The sequence below is a fragment of the Calypte anna genome, chromosome 6 (genome assembly GCF_003957555.1).
Source record: "Calypte anna isolate BGI_N300 chromosome 6, bCalAnn1_v1.p, whole genome shotgun sequence".
NCBI lineage: Eukaryota > Metazoa > Chordata > Aves > Apodiformes > Trochilidae > Calypte > Calypte anna.
The window spans coordinates 27,643,811-27,666,366 of record NC_044252.1 but is presented as its reverse complement, the minus strand read 5'-3'; the positions used below and the strand labels follow the sequence as shown (position 1 = coordinate 27,666,366).

Below are 22,556 nucleotides of genomic sequence, written 5' to 3'. Positions count from 1 at the left end.
GGTCCTTGGGGCTCTGTGGTCAGAGCTGTCATTCTGCTGGTGGTGGTGGGGATGCTGCAGAAAGTCAACAGCCTCTGGAGTCTTTTTCCAGGAGGACTGAGATGTTCATGTTGATAGTTCTGTTGTCCTCACTCAAAGATCCACTTGGGTTCATTTTAACAGATTTGCTGATTTGTTACCCACCTCTCCTCTTTCTTCGTTGGTCTGCAGCTCTGAAGCACCTTTAAAGTATTCTAGATACTATTTCTTCATTGGCTTTGTTATACCTATAGCCAGTTTTGTCCAGGTCTGCATTTCTTTTGTGGCCCACATAGCATCCATTGCTGTGGGGTTTTCAGTGAGTAGGCTGCACCCCAATTCTTCTCACCCCATTCCTCAGCTCTAGTGCTCTCAAGGCCTCAGCCATGGTACCAGCCCCATATTTCTCTGTACTGCATCATGTTAGAGTACACAACTACAACAGGACCATTGCAATGTAAAAGAAATTAGCCAAAGCCACTTGGCCAGAAGAAAAATTGCAGCTAAATTGGAGAAAGAAAAATTGGAGCTAAATTAAAGTAAAAAAAAAATTGCAGGGAGGTCAATAAAAAGTTCAGACAAAGCAAGCCTGATGGGCCTCAGCCCTGAGGCCTTGCAAACTCAGAACAAAACCTGTGGCAACTTGGAATGAGAACACAAAACAACAGGGCTATGCAGCTGCATTGTTTTCATGCTATTCTTGAGTTTCTTATTTGCTACCCACACAACTCAGTCACTGCTAACACCCACCCCACCCCACCCTCATCACCCAGCTTAGGGAGCTGCAGGCACAGGGATCAGCCCAGCACTGGGAACTGGCTGTTCACCTGCTGTAATGAAAAACAGCTCATTAAATACTGCAGGAGGGTTTGGTGCCTCCTTGGCTGTGTTTGTGAGATTTCAGGAAGCATCTGGGATAAATTGTTCTGAATTAATATAAAACTATAAATAGGTTAATCAGGTGGAATATTCAGCTGCTGAAATAGTAGAGTTACACAATTATTCTGACCTTGGCTCGTGATGGTGTAAGTTTTCTTTATGAAATTTCAGTTTTGAGCTGGAGAAGATCTTTATCTGACATTTGAGTCAGCTTGCTCTTGAAGTCCATACTTTTCCAATGAAATAACAAACCATGGGGCCAATGCTGGAGCAATTTCTTAGGGACTTCTGACAATTGTTCATATAGTTGCTGAGAATATAAAGTTCCTATAGAAAACTGAGTCAGGACTGAGAAATCAAGCCCTTTCTGCTACCCTGATTAATACTTGAAGAGCTGAAAAGATAAATTGCACCTATATGGCTTGTAGTTTTAAAAGTTAAATGAAGTCTTTATATATAATTCCTCTGTGACAGCTTCCTCTATTAATAGATTAAGTCATCCAGCTGTAACATGGAGAAAAAAAGTATTTGTCACAAACCATACAAAATTGATCAGATATTGAGCATCACCTCAGTCTGTGGATAGTAAGCAAACTTCTTAAAAATTATCAGACCAAGATACAGCGATCAGGGGTAAAAGTGACATGTTCTTTGAAACTGCACCAACTGCAGCACAGACCAGCTGGAATTGGTAGCATCACATCCCTTACTGTTCCCACACTTTTGCTTCTTTCTAAAATGCAATTAAATAAGAGCTTACAGGATAAGTTTATATACCATAATCCTGAACTATACATCGTTATGCACTTCCACGTTCTACCCCAGAAGTAAAAGGAAGAAATTTTTCATGTTACAGCTTTCCCCTCTTAGGCAAAACCAGGCAGAGTGCTCCTTGTCAGCATCTCACTGAGAGACCCAAACTGGAGAGAGTGGTTTTGAAGCTGTGGTACTGTCCCACTGGTTGAACAGATCGCATTTCAGCATGTCAAGACATTCCTCTTTTCACTATTCTGTTTGGTTGATATTTAGAAACAAAAAGGCAATTCTATTTAAAAATTTGGCAATTAGGGTCATATTAGCAGATTAAATTGACATTTGGAATTGATTATAAAAGGGGAAAAAAGGGGCTTGTGCTCACTTTTGATCTTTTAGCACAGAAAAATAAGGGAGGATAAATCTAGTTTCCTGCATATTTGTCATCTTGGAAACATCAAGGTTGATTGTGATTTGCTGGCTGATATTAAGCCAACTCCTTATCTAATGATCCAAGCTGAGCTCATGGCTCCAGAGAAGCAGACATCTAATAGATACAGCATGGAACTGCTTGCATGATTTTAATGCATGATTTACCTAGTATTACTATTATTTTACTAAATTTCGGCAAAAAGTCAAGGAACAACAGAATTCTAAGCTGTTGATGTGAGGTCTTATTTACAACAGCAAAGCTGTTTTCTGGCACGGGGCTATGAGAGGGGAATACTTCATTTATTACTGAAGATGGCTTAAGTGTGTCTCTTACATGATCCTGACATATTTTTGCCTATGTAAGCAAGGCCAAGAGATTTGGGTAACTGAATTTTGATCCCTAATTTTTCAGTCTTCATTTCCTTAGGAATTCGTGTTTGATTATTTGAACAAAGAAGCACCATAAAAACAATAACATTTGGAGCAATCAGGTAAGTAAACTACATGAAGCAGACATTTCATTTATACCAGAAATACAATTCTCCTGTCCTTGGCTTACACTTAACTTCTGTGGTAAGGCTGTGAAATCCCTTCTGAGGGTTACAAACCATTGTATTTCCCTTGGCCCAAGGCACCAGTTGTCCCACAGCTGTCCCAGAAGATGCAGGTCCTTCAGACCTGTGCTGAGCTGGTATCAGAGCAGCTTTGGTGAGCTCAGACCTGTTGCCAGGTCTCTACCTGTTGGAGACATGTTCTTTATATCAATAGAATGTGTCTCCTTAAATGTCTGACTTTTAAACATGCCCAGGCTATGTAGTTTTTTTCAGGCATCATAGGAAACTCATGAACCCAGTTTTTTCTTCTCTGATAATTTTCATTCCTGATTTCCTTTTGAAAAACTTAATCAGAAATACCAAAAGGTGTTTGCAGAGCAGACCTTGCATCACTTCTACTGACAGCCAAATTCTCATTTATTTCAATGTGTTTGGCTTTTCCTTCTTGAACCAGTTCACCACATTTGCCACACAGATAGGATTTCCCTTGCAGATCCTGGAGCTGGACAGAACCAGCCCTGCTTTTGTCTGGATTGTCCTTCCCACTCCCTGCCTGCCGAGCTGCACAAACTGCTGACTGCAGAATCCCCAAGGTGAAGGGCAAGATGAAAAACATTTTCAGGGATTTGAAAGGATGGAATTAGCAGTGCAGGAAAATGTGAGTCTCAAAAGGCAGCTATGTAAAGATTTCTTTCCTTTACAGGAAGCTGATAGAAAAATTGTCTGGAAGCACGTATAGCATTGATGGACCTTCTGCTACCAGTAAAAATAGGAGTCTCCAAAATCTTTAGGAAATAAAAATTCCTGGCACATATTAAGAAACAGAAACTTGACAGGTGCTTCCTCTGGATGCAGAAATGAGGGAAGTAGAAGAGGTTTTCTCAAGTAAAGGATAATGATGACTCAGAGCAGAGATAATTTGTTACTTCTCTCCAAAGCAGCTCAGCATGGGGGGGATCCTGGCCCCGCTAATCAAGCTGCACCGCCCACTGTGCGTAATGGGGGCTGCTTCTGCGAAGAGGTGATCATGGAAGTGAGCTGCAGTTTGGGAGGCTGAAAATTGCTTTTTCTCAGATTGCAGCAACTTTCCTCATTTCCAGGAGACACTCGAGTGGATCAGTCTGTCTCCCTGCTCTCTAGCGGAACAAATACAAGTCATTCAGGAGGTATTAACTAGCTGGGAGCCTGAGGATGTAAAATGCATGTTTCCTTCACTCCTCATGGAAACAAGGCTGAGTTTCTCCCAAAGCACTCTGGTTTGTCCAGTCTGGTTTTAAGGTGTGAGGTTACAGGCTCCTTCCACACCTCCTGGTCTAGCAGCATTCATGAGCAGGAAGTTTTCATTGACAACAAACATCAGTTTTCCTCAATGACATTACTTCATTCCTAATTGCATGCTGATAAATTAGGCTCTATAATTCCTTCAGTTTTGGTGCTTAAGGCTTTCAAATCTTTTTATTGGGAAATAATGCTCCTCTAACCTTAGGCCATGATTTAACTACGCTAAACTAAGTTATCTGTGTTGCTCTCCTCTCTTACATCAGTTTAATATCTTTTGCTGTTTTCTGCAAAACTTCCTGTAGTCTTGTTGTATGTTATTACTGAGCAGAACTTCCATTTTCACCTCCTCCACATCTCCAAACTGGAAATGGGATACAGCTTGAAAAAATACTGTGCAGATGTCTTGTTTCTGCAGTGCAAATTTCTAAAGCAGGTTAATACTTAGTGCGTGGGGCTCCGTGTGGAGGGCACCCTCCCTCTGGTCAACACTTGTTATTTTGGAGAACACCTTAGAATATAATGAGGTTAATCTCTTTTGAAAATTAAGGTAATTGTGATTAAGAAAAATATGCTTTTCTTTATGCTACTACAGCTCAGCACTGTAATGGGGTCCTTCCTTTCCTGTGTTTCCATATTTTTCTGTACGTAGCAGAGGGAGAGGACATTGTACAAACCCCTATGAGTTATGATCCCATAGAGCAGAAAGACAAAGGCACAAGATGCAGCTGCCTCATCAAAGCTACAAGACACTGACAAATTTGTCAGTTCCACAGCACTATTCTAGCAGGTTTTATATCACCAGCAGCCTTTATTGTAATAACCAGCAGGGATTTAATGGAACATAGTTCAGAATATTGATACCGTCCTAGCAAGGGCAATTCAAACAGCCTGGTGAGGTACAGTGTTCCAAGATCCATCTTTTGATCCTCATGGATCTGATTCCAAAGGCAATGCCAGCAGCCAATCCAAACTTGTAAAAATTAACTTTTCACATGTTCTTTTTTGGCATTCCCAAGAAGCTTCTGACACCTGAAAACTTTAATCCACCGTATGTTTCACTTGATTCTTAATCTGCTCTTCAGTTCTCTTTTCCAACCTTGAAAGGGAACTTTGGCTGATAAAGGATGCACCAGGAACATATGGGTTTAGGCTGAAAGGGCTCAAACAAGTTGTGACAGATGCACTTCTCTGAGCATTAATCCACTTTAATCCAACTGGATCACACACCAAACTATCAAAATCCTTGGGGCTTTGACAGCACCAGTTCTGTTAATATTTAAAGGTTAAGGAATTCAGTAGATCCTGTGCTACTTGTATCTACACTGAGAGCTTCAACTGAGAATCTGTAAAATGAGGTAATGAGTATGAAGTAAAGACCACACACTGATACCAGTTTTGGTTTTTTTCCAGTAGGATGCAGTGGCCCAAAATCTCACATCAGAAGGGAAGTGCCATGAGATTATCGTGCTCCAACAACCCAGTAATTTCAAGGGTGTCAAAGTAAGAGAAAAACACAGATGATGTAAACTCTATAATTTTGATACAACTGCCTCACTGCTTGAGGAAGCAAAGTGTCCCTAAATATCTAAATGCTTCATGCAGGCACAGCAAATAAATGATCTGGGGTGGGAGATGACAATCTCTGAGACACATAAGCATCAGAGAAAGATGCTGAGAGCTGTAAAAGAAGCTGTCAAGTGTATCTTGCTGTAGCTCTCTTGTTGTTCAAGATGCAAGAGCACTTGCAGCTGTTAAATACTGAGGAAAAGCAGCTTAACATCCAAGTGCAGCCCTCAGAGGGGATCTTACAGATCAGTGAGACTTATAAAAAGCTGCTGAAAACTTGAAGGACATCAACACTACATGAGATGCTAAAAGTAAATTCCCAACAAATGCAACTCCAAAATATATAAAAACCTATATAAAAACCTATGCATGAAAGTCTTTGTCAAAGGCTGTGAAATGATACTTACATACATGACATTTGTACCCAATTCAATAAACTCATGTTGTGACTGATGCACTTGGCACTCAAACTCAATAAAACACCAAGGTCTTGATCAGCTGCACTTTTGAAAGGTTTTAGGGCTCTTAGGAAGAGCCAAAGTTAATCTGTGTTCAGGATGATTCCCTCATGGACACTTGCCTTGGCTTCCAATTTTTTATGGGAAAGCATATGCTGATTAACTCCAAGCCCTGCACAGTACAGTACAGGAAACAGGTTTATTTCAGAAGATGCTGAAGTGACAGCCCCAAAATAAATGAAAGGACTTCAGGATCAAAGGTATGATGTGAAATGGTTTTAACATTTTCTGTCTGAAGTTCATCCATACAAAACTTATTATGGATTCTTTAATAATAGAAGCAGTTGCTTCATTGAAATTAATTTATTTTGAGAATATCCCTTTTAACCCTCCATGCATTTTTTAGCACAAAAAGTTGGAATTTAGCACAACGTCCTTCATAAAACTTAATATTGTATGTCTGGCAATGTGGCTGTTTCAACAATTTCTCATTGGAAATCCCACACCTGTGAAACCTTGACAACACTGTCAGTAAGTGACCTACACAAAGTTTAATAGAAAAAATTTACTGAATATCCTCTGTTTAATGTAAACAAGGCAGGAGGCAAACAAAGAGTATATATTTTGTAGTTACACTATTTTACAGGGCACAGATGGTACTGAGGAATATGGTTTGAAAACCCTGCATAATAGGCAATATCAGATGTGGGTTTTTCAGGTAGCCCCAGGTCTACTACATAATCCTTAGATTCTACATAGCACTTCAGTTTAGTATTTTTTAGCAAGACAAATAGAACTAACAAAATGTCACCTGTGATATTACACAGCAGGTTATGGTATCAATTACCATGCATTTACAAAGCCATTCCCTGATTACTTCTGCCCTGTAAAACTAAGTGTAACAGTATTTACACTAATCATAGTGTAAGCAAGCTTGGGATCCTGGTCCTTTTATATGTGTATATATATATATATATATATATACACACACAGGTGATATACAACCAGACTCAAGCTGTGTATCAAATCACAGCTTTTATATTGCACAGGCAAATACATAGTAAGAACATTACACAGACAAGATCTGAATACAAGGTATATTACAGTCATATGAGAAACTAAGGACAAACTTGTTCTACCAGAGCTAGTAGGTGGCTTATTACAAATTATTCTACATCTGAGTCTAAATCAAATACATACTATAAATGGAAAAAAAGTAAAAATGTGCCTATTTACACACATGTGCATCAGGATTAAAATGTGGTTTGGATCTGCTTTTTGAAATAAAAAATTATTCTAGTATTACCTCTCAAGTATTGCAATCTAATACTAGTGGCCATGTTTTCTAAGTTGATAAGCACTTGCATTTCCCACTGACATCTGAGGATCTGCATATGCTATGAACTTCAGGCCATATATTTCCTCAGGTGTCCCTCTCTGGGTAATAAATAACCACATACAAACACACGCACACAGAAACAAAATGGGCACCTCAATGACATGCATAGACTGAAAGGTGAAAACATGGACCTGAACTAACATCTAACTTATTTTTTTTTTAAAGAAAAAAAGTGCATGAAAAATATCACCACAAAAATAATTAAACAAGTTCCATCTCTTAAGAAAGATTAAATCACTTTTACAAAAATAAAAGTTGTTATCACCATGTAGGGGTAATTAAGGGTTTGTAGGCAACACTCACAAAAGCAGGTTAGGCTGAAGCAATGTTAAGGATTGCTTCACTTCTGTCAGGATGGATCCAAGTCTTCCAAATTTATCAACTAAATAATTTTTGGTTTGCAAGAACATCACCAGTAATGCTGGAGACTGAACAATTATATCCTGAATGGAAGGGTGCTTGCTTTTCTTATGGACAAGCATGAAGGATTTGTTTGCAGCTCAGTAGACTGTTTTGCACTAAAATGCCACAGAGGTTGCAGCAGTCCTTCCAGAAGCTGGTACAGTTCCTTACAGTGTAATGAGATCAAGTATCAGCAAAAACAACAACAAAAGGGCTGATGTTAATGCTTTCATTTGAGATCAGGCTTTATAAATTGTTTTATTACTTGGAATGTTCTTGCAGGGTTTGTTTAATGCTCCTCTCACTTTCATTTATACTAGTATTAACACTTCCAGTTTCGACTGAAATTGGGACACTAGAAATATTCTGGAACATACAGCTTAAAAAAATAAATAATGAAAATAGAAAACTTGAGGAACAGATAGTTATGCTCAAGCAAAATCAATGAAGACCCAAATTCAGTAAAGCATGAGAGTTTGTGCTCAACAGCCTAACTTTGTTCATGTAAGAAACAGTGATTTAAGTATAAAATTCTTGAAATTAAGCTTATGCTTAACAGTTTTGCTGAACTGGGACCTTATTTATAACAAATGTTTGCATGAAACATAACTCTGCATAGACATTTGCATGTTCTAAAGTATGTGCCAGCTATTTACATTAACTAAGCTTCTAATATGGTCCAGCTGCAACATGTATCACTAAAAATTGTTTGCTACTTTTAAGGTATCTTTCTGAAGAACAAAAATGAAAAAGGTGTCACTTTTGAAAACTTTATCCTACCATGCTACTTTGACCTGAAAACACCTTGTGGCTAAATTCAGCATAAAAAAGGAGGTGAGGAACTGAAACATGCTTTTGATTGCCTTTGTATAAAAGCCTTCCACTGTAGGAAGGCACTGGTTTTACCTGCCAAAATGTTTCCCTGGTTCCAGAACTGCTCTCTCCAGATGAACCTGTACTGGGAGCTTTTACAGGAGGACCCTCTTCACTGCTGTGACAAGAACAAATTTAGCCCATTAACTGTGACACTGTTCTAATTAATCTGCTAACGTAAAAGGCCTCTCAACATTCAGGTGTTATAAATATTAAAAAACAAGTCCTTAAAGGCATGGACTCAGAGCAGACTCCCATTCTGGCTTAGTCAATGTAAATCCAGAAAAATTCTAGTGACTTGAGCAAATTAGTCCACATTTGCATATGAGCAATCCCACCTGAAACTGGCATTACCTGTGCAAAGAGGATAGCAGGATGCAGAAACAAAGAAACACAATGTAAACAGGAGGAGCTATACTCTACCTTGCCTGCCTATGCTGTTAGTTCATGGGAGGAGAAAGAGGTACTACACACCTGTGAGGAGAGCAGGACAGGTCTCTCACCCAGCTCACCCTGTGTGACTTGAGGGTTAAAGCAGAGCCACCCCCACCTGCCAGTGCCAGTGTGGCAGAGCAGCAACCACTGTCTGCACTGCAGGCTGCCATCACCTAGAGAAACAGGAGCAAAGCTTTCTGAAGACCAGATGGCCCTCTGCTTGCAATGCAAATGCTTGCCCTGGACTATAGAATTTATGGTGAAAAACAGTCACTGAGAGGCATTTCTGCATCCCAGCACTTTGAAAAGCAAGGTGTAAATTTTGGTCCTACAAATGGTATTAATGCTTTAACTGAATTGGCATCAGTTAATCTTCTGCTGTGCACTACTGCTATGGTTACATAAGCAGTAAAAACATTTCTGAAAATGACAGAATGTTTATGCTGCCAATTTTCAAGGCGCAAAAGATGCTTAAACCAATTCAGGATAAATACCAGTTTAAAAGAAATTTAAAATACTGTTTCAGCAACAACTACTGATGACCTATAATTAACTTCCCTGCAAAGGTGACATGAGTCAAGCAACTAAAGTTCACATGCAAAAAATCTAAAGCAAATCAAGTTTTGCAGATGACTTAAGGAGCTATCACCTGGAATAACAGACAAACGTGCTAGAATCGTGTATGCTTCAAATATATTTTTTTATGGATATGTTGCTGAATCAGGATTAATTCCATTAGTATTGATTTTATACTGATATATCTCTTGGAGTAACCCATTGAGCAATCAAGCTCAGAGTGTTCTTTGAGATTCACCAAAACAAAAATGATCTCTTATTAATAGATCCTACTGTGTATGGGTTAGTGAATTTTTTTAACCTCTTTGTTTTGATAATATACACTGCAACTATAGCTGTGATTTCCTTTCACATATCCAACTGAAAAGAAAAATAATTAGGACATTTAAATGTTATGAAATTAATTAACTTTTTAAAAGTAAATATGGTCACAAAAAGTGAACTGGAGCACATGAACTGCAGAACATACAAGAGACCCAACTCTCTGAATGTTATCATAATAACTAAATAACCAAGGTCTGATGTCTGTGGTTCTTCATGCAGCTTTTGCAGCTCTTCACAAAGTGGCTAGAAATGTGGCTATGTATTGGTTTCCCCAAAATGCCTTCAGCCCTATTCCAGGCCCCTTTGAGACCTCCTCCCTTGCATTGTCAACATCCTGGGAAAGCAACTTTCCAGTTCTGCCAAATGTCAACCAGTGCTCTGCCTGGAGGCACCACCTCTTAGCTGGGTGCTGTCAATTGTCTTGTCAACTGAAACAAGCTAGGTGGTTGTAAAACCTGGCAACTCATCAAGGCTGCTTATGGTGTAGATGAGGCATGATACTTCACAAATGCAATTGCTGCCAGCTCTTTGCAGAATTCTTCCAGCACAATCACGCCCTCTAGTAACGTCATGTGGTCAATGCTGAGAAAGAAGAAAAAAAAGCAGCAGAGAATCAGGACTGGCACACACAAAAAACAGACATGGGTTTTGGATAACATGCAATGTATTTACTCACATGGGCCCTTCGGGCTCCAAGCCCAGCAGGCGTTTTCTGACCAGCAGAAGTTTGGGAGTGAAATCGGGGATGCGCTGGATTCTAACCATGAGGTCCCCAACGACCTGTAAAGCACAATGCCATCAGCACATCAATACCTTTGCAGGAACACTTCAGCATCCTCACAGGCCCACAAAACAACATGCAGAGCAGCTGCTCTGCCTCTCAGAAGAGTGAGTGGGTGCAGAAAGTAGACACAGAAGGACAGGAACGCCTGAGCCTTACTTGCTGTTCCCACAAATGGCATTACTTATTTTAATTATACCCATGATTAATTTGTCTTAGTATATGTTGACGCAGGCAATTGACCAGTAAATTGCTGGGTTTAGGGAAAGCACAAGGGGAGAGAGTGAAGATTGTATTTTGAAATGGGGAGGGCTGCTGGGAACAAGGGAGCTAAGTGCTCTGCTAGCACTGGGCAAGCACAGTTAATAGGCTCCTGATCAGCTTAATAACAGCTGGTGCGTGGGGTAGGCAAGGGATCTCTGACTGAGAACACTGCAGTGTGACAGGCACCCAGCCAGCACTTCTAGGATGAAGGTCTGGCAGGAAGACATGGAATTGGAGAGGGAAAGAAAGGCACTTTTGATAAATCCAGGACTCTGCAGTCAAGAACAACATTCATCAGGAAAAACAAGAGGATAAGCAGCGATATTCCTCCAGGCACAGGGTATTGGGGAGCACCTTTGCTTGTGTGTGAACGAAAAACCATGTCTTTCCCATCAGGGTGTAAACCTGTAGTTGGCCTGTTCTTAGAGCACTGCCTGGCCTTGCCTGCAACTATCAATGTGACCTGGTCCAGTTCAGTAACAACAGCATCGCTCGTGTATGTTTTGCCTCTACACAATGAAACTGGGCAAACAATTTTCAAGACATGCAGAACGAAAAGAAATGCTGGGAAATATATTTTCCAATGTTTTGGGTAGAAAATCCCTAATTCTGATTTTGAGATCAAGAGCCTGAGTATCTGTTTTCAGTGAAAAGCCATTTGCTGACTTAAAACTAGCCAGCAACTACTACCACTGACTCCAAAGTCAGCAAGTATATCACTGCTGTACAGCCATATGTAGATATGAGTTGTGTTTACTCACCCTGACAATAACAGAGAAGAGAGACCTGCAGCCAGAAGCTAGGTTTACATAAGGATCCAAAAGATATTCATGTATATGAGGATGGGGAAACAAGGACAGTTTGGACAACACTGACGTAACTTGTAAATTTACATCATAGGGCTGCAAAAAAAAGGAAAACACAGCACTAAGTTATTTTCATGCTACCATCTTTTCATCCAGTCAAGTGTTTATTTAACTACTAGAATGTTAGGTACAAGGTTATGAATATATAAAGATAAAAAGTTAGATTAGATGGCTGGCCCCAAGCCTGTGCTTTCCACAACAGTAGTGATGCAAATATCACAGGTATATGTTAGATATTATCTGTGTAACTGCTATGACTTGAAGCTTTTACACACTTGTTTATTGTAGGATAAGTCCTCTTCTGTAAGCTCTCTTCTTTCAGCTTAGTAGCTAAACAAATAGCATGGCATCAGCCTAAATTAAACATCTGCTTGCTTCTCCTGGATAACTGTAAATTATATGAGCTCAGGTATTTCTATTCTTTCTTTTTTCTTGGAAAGAGCCATTGCTGAAGGCTGGGTCCTCTTGTGACAGGATGCTACAGGAGACAGGAAAGCCCTAAGCTGGGAAAGCAGCATGAAATTCTGAGCTTCTCTTTTACCTCCTTTCCCTAAATCAACGATACAGGAGAGGCAATGCTGTCAGATTCTAGAAGATGCTTTCAGTCATAAGGAAAAAAATAGTGTCTAAATTTCTGGGAAAAAACTTGTGCCTAGCTTTAAGGGTTTTATCATACCAGTAAAAAACTCATTTCCAACACAGCAAGTATTTTCACCATAGCTTCTCCGTGTTCCAAGTACTTTTTTTCCAACTTTGATTTTCTCACCACAGTGAAAACAAGCTGACATTTTGATTCAGCCTCAGATTTGCAAACTAGTCGAATTTCTTTCCATCTATTTAGTGGTGGAACAGACTACATTGACAAGAGATGGACAGATGTTCCCTTAGTACACCCTCACGCCAGTCTGAAGTTGTTACCAACACACCCAGATGGTTTAACTTAACTATGTTGATTTTACCTGAAGCGGATTCCATGGCACTCATTCAATCTCTTTAACTGAATATTGGCAGTAACATCCTCAGTGGCATAAGCACATCTCGAATAGAAAAATTTCATGACCTGAAATTATCATCTTTATGCTCTCAAGTTAGCATCCCGCTGAACAATCAGAGAACAGATTCTTCCCTTTCTAGACTGTAGGATTTGAAAAAAATTCAGCTTCAGCTGAAGACAGATATATTTAGCTATGTCTACATGTCTAAACTCCCATTAGCCTACTTGACAGAAATCTGACACTTGCCTACACAGAAACATCTTGTGCCATCTCAGATGCTCAAAAGTATCTGCTGGTCTCTTGACAGTTCCACAGAGGGTGGATTCTGCAACTTCTGTGTTGTAACTGCAAGCTTGTGGGAATATCTTGGGCTTCAAAAAAAAATGGCATCAGATACCTCAGTTCAGGCAACTGAGTTGAGCTTTCAGTCAACACAGTCAAGGAAGCTGAGATGTTGATTCACTTTGCACTAAAAGAGACACTGACTTGGTTTTCAGCCTAACAGCTCCAAAGACTATCAGGGCTTTACTGACAGAATTGCCACTGATGAGATGTGGACACCTAAATAATATTTAGCCACTTTATTCCTGAATTCATTACCACACACTGTTGCACTGCAAAGGCATTTGTCTTACAGATCTTTTGAAGTGAAAGCATATGTTTCTCCCAGTCAGTAGCAGTTATTTTTGTACTTGTTATTCCAGAAATAGATTCATCCCAGTCTTCTAAGAAATGAAGCTGTCAGGCCCTGGACTAGAGATGTCACAGGTAAGAGAGATCACTACATTTTAAGTTATTGTCTGCAGAGACACAAATCTTTTCCATAAATCCATTCCACTCTCTACCTAGCTGAACTATAGGAGGTCTTCAGAGTTGTCTGAGTCAGTCAATTCATTAGGAATCTTTGAAGCCATGAAGATTATCTGCTGTTCACAAGAGGAGAAGGAAACAAAGTAGTAGCACGTGCATCATTGTTCAGACAGATTGCTATTGTGATTTGAAATAATTGAGAGCATTAAGGAAAGTTGCTTCTTCATAAAGAGCTTTTATTTCTATCCATGTCAGCAGTCTCAGTAAGACAGACTTACATCAGGTAACTTCCTAAAAACATTCTCTGTGATGAAAAAGATTAGAACAAAATTCTTAGGAAATAGTCAGTTTCATAGAAATGTATATTAACAGGAGAAAGGAGGTACTGTCTAGCATATGAGGTACAGGATTTGAACAGCCTTGGAAGAACTTACTTACGTGCCTCAAACACCTTCTCTCAGAAACTGTTAATGATTTTACTTCTTCTGAAGTCAAGAAGCATTTTTGACACCACAGATCGTAACACCTTCCTTGACTCACCCAAATGTGTGTCGTGCTGACAGGCAGCATAGCAAAATGGGCACCATGCTTCCATGCCAGATGCTACTTTTTTCATAGTCATATCAATCTGACACTCAGGTGTTTCTTGGAGGATGTAACTTAGTGTTCTTTACTTTTTGGTAATTTATGTGTCACTGCTCAGACATGTGTCACATGTGTCCAAACCAGGACACACATGACGCTTGTTCTTCCGAAGAGGTGATGTTGCCCAGTTTTCCTCATTAATCTATAACCATATTATCCAGTGAAGTGTGCAGAAAATGTTTACTGGAAGCAAAACTCTGAGAATACACAATATAGCAATGGAAGTATTTGGCTGCCTTTTCTGACTTTTGAATTAGAAACATTGGTACTCTCAAACATTTTTCTCCCCTCAGCACTCGCAGAGCTGACCTAGAGGATACCACTGGCTTTCTGACATGGTCCTGAAGGATTTTTATGTTCAAATGGCTCTTGTCCTGCTTTTGACCAGGAAATCTGGCACTACTACAGATAACTGTTTACTCTGTAGATATCTCCACATGCAAGCCAGAAAAGACCTGTAAAAACTTGTGTAGCTGGTACTACTGCATCTGTAGCTACTCCTGCTGATATACAGGAAGGGTAATCCAGACTTTCAGAGCTCATTTTCACAGGCAAGAAAAGTTGTATTCCTGATATAAAGCAGCAATATTGACTTGACTAATTAAAGTCCAAAGTTTAGAGAACACACAGAAACATCCTGTTTTCCCACAGGGCAACCTCCCTTTCACCTCCCTAAGCCTTCACTTTGCTTCTCCCAAGAAAGACCAAGTCATTCAGGCTGGCTAACAGACCAAACAGACATCAGGAATGCTCACTTTCTTTAAATTTGTACTAATCTGGGTCTGACATGCCACACCTCCTTTTCAGAAAAAGGAGCTAGTCAGATCCTATCTCAGTAGTTTACCCTTGGCAGCTATACTTTTATTATTTAAAGAAAATCAAATGGAAAAGAAAACCTTCTTTAAATTGCAGTTGGAAAAGGATACCTTTTAGAAACTCTCCATAAAATAATAACAGTTTTTTTCTAACTGAAATAATGAGGGAAAGGTTATCTATGACATAGTAAGTTCTTTTCAGCTTACACAGTCATGTAAATTGCTTCCAGAACACAACTTCAATCTGAAGTTCACTGAAATGTGGCAGAAAGGAGCTGCAAGCTATTTTATTTACTGAAAAATGTAAATACTTTTAAAGTGTAAATGCTAGAAAATGGAAACAGAACTGAAGTATTCCTAGGATACTGTCTTACCTTCTTCTTTTACCTAAAGGGTATACTTTTCTTATTTATTAATTTAATTGTATTTCTGGTCAAGAAAACATTTTGTACACAAAAACGTGGTTCACAAAGAGAAGAGTATTTGTGCTTTACTTTTGTTGAGAATGCTGATCACTGTAACACCATTCAATTTACAGAAACCTTTACCATGGACATGGAACCTTAAATAATAACATTATGCTATAATAGATACCTGAGTGATAGGGATCCATGTGACCTTGGATATCAGCCCTTTAGTAGTGAAGAAAGTAACAGAAATTAAATTAATACCCTTCTTTTCCTTACCTGATCAAGAATCCTGCCCATTCTTTCAAAAAGGACTTTCAAGAAGTGTCCCTCAAAAAATGATGCTTCTAAATTGCACTTTTCCAAAGATCTGGGAGATCCAGGCCACTCCCATCGTAAACAGATAACACAATAATCCCGAAACTAGAAAAAAAACAATGCAGAGAACACATTCAAACTCCATGAGAACCATTTCTTCCCTTTTAACAGTCCATACATGTAAAAACATAGGTGAAAAACATAAGTCCAGAAAGAATAGTCATTCTAAAATAAACATGACTGGTTTCTATTCAGGCACTTTTTCTGACGTTCATGCTTTTTTTAGGGTGGTGTCAGAAACATGAGTAAAGAGAAGTCTCAAGAAGCAGCAAAGGCCAAAACACAAAGCAAAGCCAACAATACACATTCTGATCAGGGTTATTCTAAAGCAGGAATTGTATTCATACACATTCTTGTTGTTGATACATTAACCCACTTGCACCTTACTACACGTATTATCCAACCTATATTGCTCCCTATTTCCCAGGACAGGAAAGACACAGGTATATGCAGATGATACAAAAGAAAAAAGTACTTCAATGGCTTCTCCTTCACTGTCTTTGTTTCCTATCACCCATTACAGTCTTTCTCAATCTCTGCCTCTGCCCCTGATTTGCTGTGGGCTGCCTGAGGTCTCACTTTCAAGCTATTATAGCGGTGAAAATGAGGAACACAGGAATAAACTGTAGCAAAAGAGAAACAAAACAGACTCAGAAATTCTTCACTGCATGTACCTTACATACTTGTGAGGGCTTCCAGGAATAGTGATACGGAAGCAGAACAGCTACTTGGATGTAATAACAGCAATAGGCAGGGCTATTCTTAGGGGGAAATATTTTAAGAGTAGCCATATCATTGTCAGGAAGTGACAGAAACCAATTCTGTTCCCTAATAGCTTCCAGAATACTCTGTTTCCTAAGGCATGGAAGAAATACAAGGATGATATGTGTTTTCTGACATCCAAGAAGAGAACATAGGGGGATTTTATATCAACCTTTGTTTCCTTATTCTCTATTTTCTATTCCTTTTCTTTTCAGGAGGGACTACATGTAAAACAATATAATAAATACAGAAACCCGATATATAAAATATAATAAATACAGAAATACCACCTTAAACTGCTCATATCATAATTCAGATGTTATGGAATTTTTGAAATAGCTATTAAATACTGTTCTCTCAGTTACTCCTTTGCATACATTTTTCTATTCCATAAGATTCACAGGGCTTCCATAAAGAAGCTGCAAGTAATCAGTGATTGTACTCTGACCAAGGAAACTTTAGATTATGTTTGTCAAAACAAAGCCCACATTTATTTCAAAGCAGTAAAGCATTAAGCTTTCCCTATCTACCAAAACTCTCAACTTCCAACCTGAATGCCTTACACCGCACACTCCCTGTGATGAGCCTTTATTTTTAATGTCCCAGATTGCATAACTCCTATGCAGCATTTTAATTTCCTTTTAGTCCTTTGAAAGAGCTCGGCAGGCAATTCTCCAAGAGAATGCAGATAGATGCAAAAGCAAATTAAGAATCTATCTGCAGTTGAGATTTTCTCTTGGTGTATTTGTTATATGAATATTAATGCATTTAATGTCATCCATTATTCCCACTAGAGTAATATAAGGAGGATTCACTGTCAAAAGACTTCCAAAGGTAAAGTCTTCATTAGGAAATAAAAATTTAATTTTCCCATCTTCTGTTACAAAAAGATGCATTTAGTAGGACTACTTGTAGAATCATTTGTATAGTTTCACAAGCATTTCAAATCCTCAAGGACTAAGGAAGATCTGACTGACTTACTTGTCTGTGGGCATCTCTGAGGTAAGTATCATAACCTGTGCCCTCCACATGGTATGATGACTTAGCTTCATCAGGTACAAGACAGAGAAAACTAAAGAGAAAAAAGTACATCAGTGAGTATCTAGAATCCACAGAGCACCAGGTCAACACCTTCTCATCTTCTGTAACAGCGTACCCAATACTGAATTTTCTGGCCAGTTCCAGAGATTCTACCATAACTTCATGTGAAAAACAGAGAATATAAAATCTATGTAAGAACTTTTTTTGTAACTGCTGCTTGTAATAACAAGATATATACTTCAGAACTTTGGCATCTAGCACTAGGGATAAACTCCACAGAGGAAACATTTTCTGAGAACGAGCAGACAGAATGGCAATTAAAAAGAATACTTATAACCAGATCAAGTATTTGCCTAAAGGTCAGACTCCATTGCATTAGCTCATATGGAAAATTTACTGGGGGATAAATGCAACCAAAGAGAAGGAGAATTACAGTTAAAGTTCCTGTTAATCTAGAGCATAGGCAGTTTTATTTACCATAGGTTGTTGAGGTAAAAATTTAATACCTAAGAACATACAGAAGTATTTGCATATAGATGTCTCAGTTACAAATATTACTGTCTTTGCCAGATATGTAGTGCAAACACATTATTTTCTTATTACTTCACTAATATCTGACCTTAAAAGCATCAGGAAATTATTAATCTTATAAAAAAGGAAGTGCCATTAAAAAAGAAATAGAAACCCCTAAAACTTCAGCAAAATAAAACTCAGTCTCTGGACACAAATTTCAGCTTTCTGCACACTTCAAGAACTGCTGGAGTCTCCTGTAATATTTATATGCAGAAATATGTAGTAGCTGAGTTTTTGTATGGAGTTCATTTTATTTGTAAAAATACAGACTTGTAAAGCATGGCAAACCCTGAAAACATTCTGTTCACTGAGGGAGATTACACAAGGTGAAATTCAGAGTGTTCTTTGTGTCTTTGCTCCAAACAATATCTGCCATAAACTATATATAGGAGTCTGGAGGAGAGAGGGCAAGAAGAGACCACGCCATTGTATGCTGTCTGTCCTCGAGCTGCTTGATTCCTTTGGCTGGCTCTTTTGATTATTTCTGGATAAGCAGAGAGGTCAGTGCTGAAACACCAGTGCTGCTTTGCTACTGTGTATTAACAGAGCAAAAAGCACTTGTCCTAATATTAGTTGCTAAGAGAATTACCATCACTAAGTTGCTTAGAGCAGAGCCTGTCCTCTTTGTGATATCCAATTTGTGGCATGCCTAGGATGCACAAAAGTATGTTACAGGTGACAGAGATGCCCACTGATTTTCAAAGAACAGAAGGTTGTCTCCAGCACAGCAATTATTCACTTTTATATAAGTGCTTAAGGAACTTCAGGAAGTTTGAGGGTTTTTCTTCCCCTAAAACATTTCTGGCAACACTACCCAGACTTCTCGAGAAATGGCAAGTCCTGTAATAGCAATTTAAATGCAGCAAATATTTTTGAGAAAAGAAAATTTTATAATCACTGAGGCTTCAATCATGAATTCTTAGCACTGAACGAGGCTGTTAGGTATAAAGTTCTTGTATTTTTCTCATTTATATTGAATTATTTTTACTTATTGTAAGCTCTAATCTTTCAGTAGCTTTCTGATAAAATGCCACATAATTTCCTTCTGTGGAGTCATTTTACCAGCTGGCACAGAATAACATCCATTTCAGAGTACATTTAATTTGCACAGTGTGTGCAGACACCCACACAGTCAGAGATTTCGTTAAGTGTTTGTCTGAGCTTACCTATTTACAACTTTATGAACTTCAGTCTTCCCATCATTTTTTGGATGCTCTGGACTGACAGGTGGAGAAGCACTGAGCCACTCTTGAGTTGACAACATGTTATCTGGAGACAGATCAGTGAATAATGGATCTTCCTCCAGGTCTCTGTAAGATTGTATTAGACAAAAACATAAACATTCACAGAACATTAGGAAAGGCAGGAAAATCTCCAAGTCAAAAGGCAAACTTTCTGGTTTTCTTGTCTGAATAACTGCTTCCAGAACACTGTCATATGCACATTTTTTAACCTAATTAATATCTAGAAATACCAACTTTTACAAATACCTAACAAACTTTGTTTTGAAGAAAAATTGTAACTTCTTGATCTCAATGACAAAGAAGACATTTTGATTGATACAGAATCACTGCACTGAATCTCCTACATGAGAGAGTTATACTCCATGAAATCATTTGATTAGTTTTGATGATTCAGAAATAACTAATTTAAGATGCCTAAAATAACTGGTGTGATTAGTCTTTACCCCTCCTTTGGTAAAAAACAAGGAGTTGTAAGTTATATAGGGTATGTCAAAGGATTTCTAGTAAAGTGTCCCAGAAAAATTCTATAAAAAATTATTAAAAACCATAAATGTAAGCAAGACAAACAAGTGACTGACTTCAAGAATAGTCTCACTGAAAACAACAGAAATAGGCATAGACTTTAACTATGCAGATGAGTAAGTAAATTGATATTGGTCAGGAAAGAGGCTTTTGATAATCTTAGCTTTTCTCTTACTGTTCTAGCAACTTCCCTAAGTTGCTGCTATAATAATTTCTGCTTCACTTTATGGATACAGGTTGACACACAGAGCATTCAAAGTGCTATCTGTGCTCACTTCTCTTTCAATTACTATTTCACTCTAAAAATAAGGATCCAATTTAGCTGTTGTGAACAATTCCCCTAAAAAAAAACTTACACTGCTCCTGCAATTTGTCCATTTTCTACCACATCTTTATCTTCTTGACAGAAAGGTTTGTATTCCATATAGTTTCTTTCTTCTAAATTTCTCAGAACCAAATTGTAAAGAATGTGCTCGTTGGGCTTCTGCAGAAGGTGCTCAAACATTCGTAAAGTCATTATGCTGATCTGAAACACAAAAGGTAGGAATTCAATCCACTGATACACTCCTGCCTTACACTTTCATTGCAGTTACTTATTTACAGTATGGAAGCAAGAATGCTAAGAAAAATCAGGAAGATGTTAGGCTAAATATTGTATAAGCATGAATGAAGAGTTGACACACATTTGAAAATCAGTATATGGATGCATTTTTTTTCCAGTAAAACCATAAACTGTTCTAAAATCTGCCAAAATAATAACATAAAGAACATGCAGAGAACTTGTAACTTAGCTTTTCTATAAGATAATCAGATCCATGCTGGAAGATGTTTATAATTGTGCAAGTGAGACACAGAACAAGACTGAGTTAGTAGTAAATACCCAGAACAGAACAAAGTAATACTGGGATATTGTGATTACAGGTGAAGATTTTCACATGGTGACATGATGTGGCCTTTTAAAAGAAGACTTCGAACAATACAGAGACAATTACAGAAACAATACAGAGTTTTTAAAGACAGTTCTGGAATGCTTCGTTTTGCAGAGATCAACTCATTTATGCAGGTAACAGATTTTGACAGGACTAGAAGGTAAGTCTACTGAAAAAATGGGTATGTGAAGGCATAGATGTGCATTTCAAGCAAGCTTGATTTTTATTTAAAAATAATGAAAGAATTGACATAACATGGAAAATAACAGTGATATAACACAGCACAAAATCAAATACAACTACAGAAACTGATTCTTCCCTGCCTTACAGATAAGCAAGCAGAGAGGGACAAACAAATTTATGAGACTCTTCATTAGTGAGAATAATGTGTTAGCTGGAGGAAACACCTTGACTTTTATTTTCTGTAGGGAATTGTGGGGCTGGCAGTCTGAACCCTTTTCCTTAGCAAAAATGATAGCTGACACAAATATGACAAGTCCTCACTATGTGAGGTGGTTTTTAAGACTCTACACAAGACAGAACTGGCCAGCAGACATTATTATATTATTACCACTCCTCACCTCATCACAGATATGATCACAGTGTTCAATTAACCTGTGTCTCAATGGATGTCTGTTGATGTCTGCCAAAGTTTCTGGCTCTCTGTGCTCTCCAAGTATAAAATAAACTATTTCCTGCAGCAGGACATCTGAAGTCACTTGACGCACAATGCGATGCAATAGCGCAGTGGACGTGAGGATTCCAATCTCTGAACTGAACAAAAAATTTCATGTCAGATATGCAGTGGATTTCAGCTGAAAAAACCCCAGCTTTCTTCAGGTTCTTTTCTGCTGTGTCTTGGAGGATTCTACTCACGTTTGCATCAGCTGGGGTTCCATAACATCAATGAAAAATTGTTCCCGCACAGCTTTTGCCATAGCAACAGCAGTAGTCTGAAACAAAAGTACAAAATGGTGTGTCTCAAACTGAAAAGCTAAGAGACAACTGGATCTGCTTATTTACTGAACATACTTGTATCATCTGTAAACATTTCAAACCTTTTGTGCTTCTTTGATGAGTTGATCACAGTAGTCAAACCATGAAAGAAAAGAAATCAACGCTCTTTTTCCTGGAAAAGCAGATGCATCTTCTTTGTGGCTATAGGAATCCAAACTAGAGAATACCAGGAAAAATACTTATTTATTCTACAAGTAATTAAAAAATCTTGGACTTTATTTTTACTGAACTTAATGGAATTTAATGATCTACTTGCAATTCAGTGAACACTAAAACAAAAATTCTGTTGGTCTCTATTAATCTGGCAGTGCTATCATTACAAAAGTTTCCTGTGGCAGGCTGAAGTACACAGAGTAACTGCAGTAGTCAGAGAACCAAAAAATGAAGGCAATGGTTCTTCTCTACTCTGTGAGTAAACTCCAACAAGTCCACTAAAACCACAGTGTTTACCTAAACTAGATTGTATATTTCAGGAAAAACATACGTATCCCAATTTAAGGCTCTATAGAACATAAAATTCACCATTTTCTTTGGTAAAGCAGTCAAAAAATTATTTA

The 22,556-nt window shown here is 38.4% G+C and overlaps 1 protein-coding gene across 2 annotated transcripts in view; it reads right to left on the bottom strand.

Moving 5' to 3' along the window:
• Positions 1–6,204: 6,204 nt before the first annotated feature.
• The window catches only part of FAM160B1 (family with sequence similarity 160 member B1), a 34,291-nt gene continuing 17,939 nt past the window's right edge, over positions 6,205–22,556 (bottom strand). The window contains exons 8-17 of one of the 2 annotated variants that reach the window (XM_030453733.1): positions 22,041–22,155; positions 21,859–21,935; positions 21,564–21,756; positions 20,410–20,579; positions 19,454–19,597; positions 17,655–17,745; positions 15,813–15,956; positions 11,757–11,897; positions 10,627–10,730; positions 6,205–10,532 (exon numbers count right to left, since the gene is read on the bottom strand). In XM_030453733.1, the coding sequence (XP_030309593.1) occupies positions 10,427–10,532; positions 10,627–10,730; positions 11,757–11,897; positions 15,813–15,956; positions 17,655–17,745; positions 19,454–19,597; positions 20,410–20,579; positions 21,564–21,756; positions 21,859–21,935; positions 22,041–22,155 (1,285 nt within the window). In that variant the 3' untranslated portion in view covers positions 6,205–10,426. The remainder of the gene's footprint in view (positions 10,533–10,626; positions 10,731–11,756; positions 11,898–15,812; positions 15,957–17,654; positions 17,746–19,453; positions 19,598–20,409; positions 20,580–21,563; positions 21,757–21,858; positions 21,936–22,040; positions 22,156–22,556) is intronic. The other variant, XM_030453734.1, reaches the window with a different exon arrangement.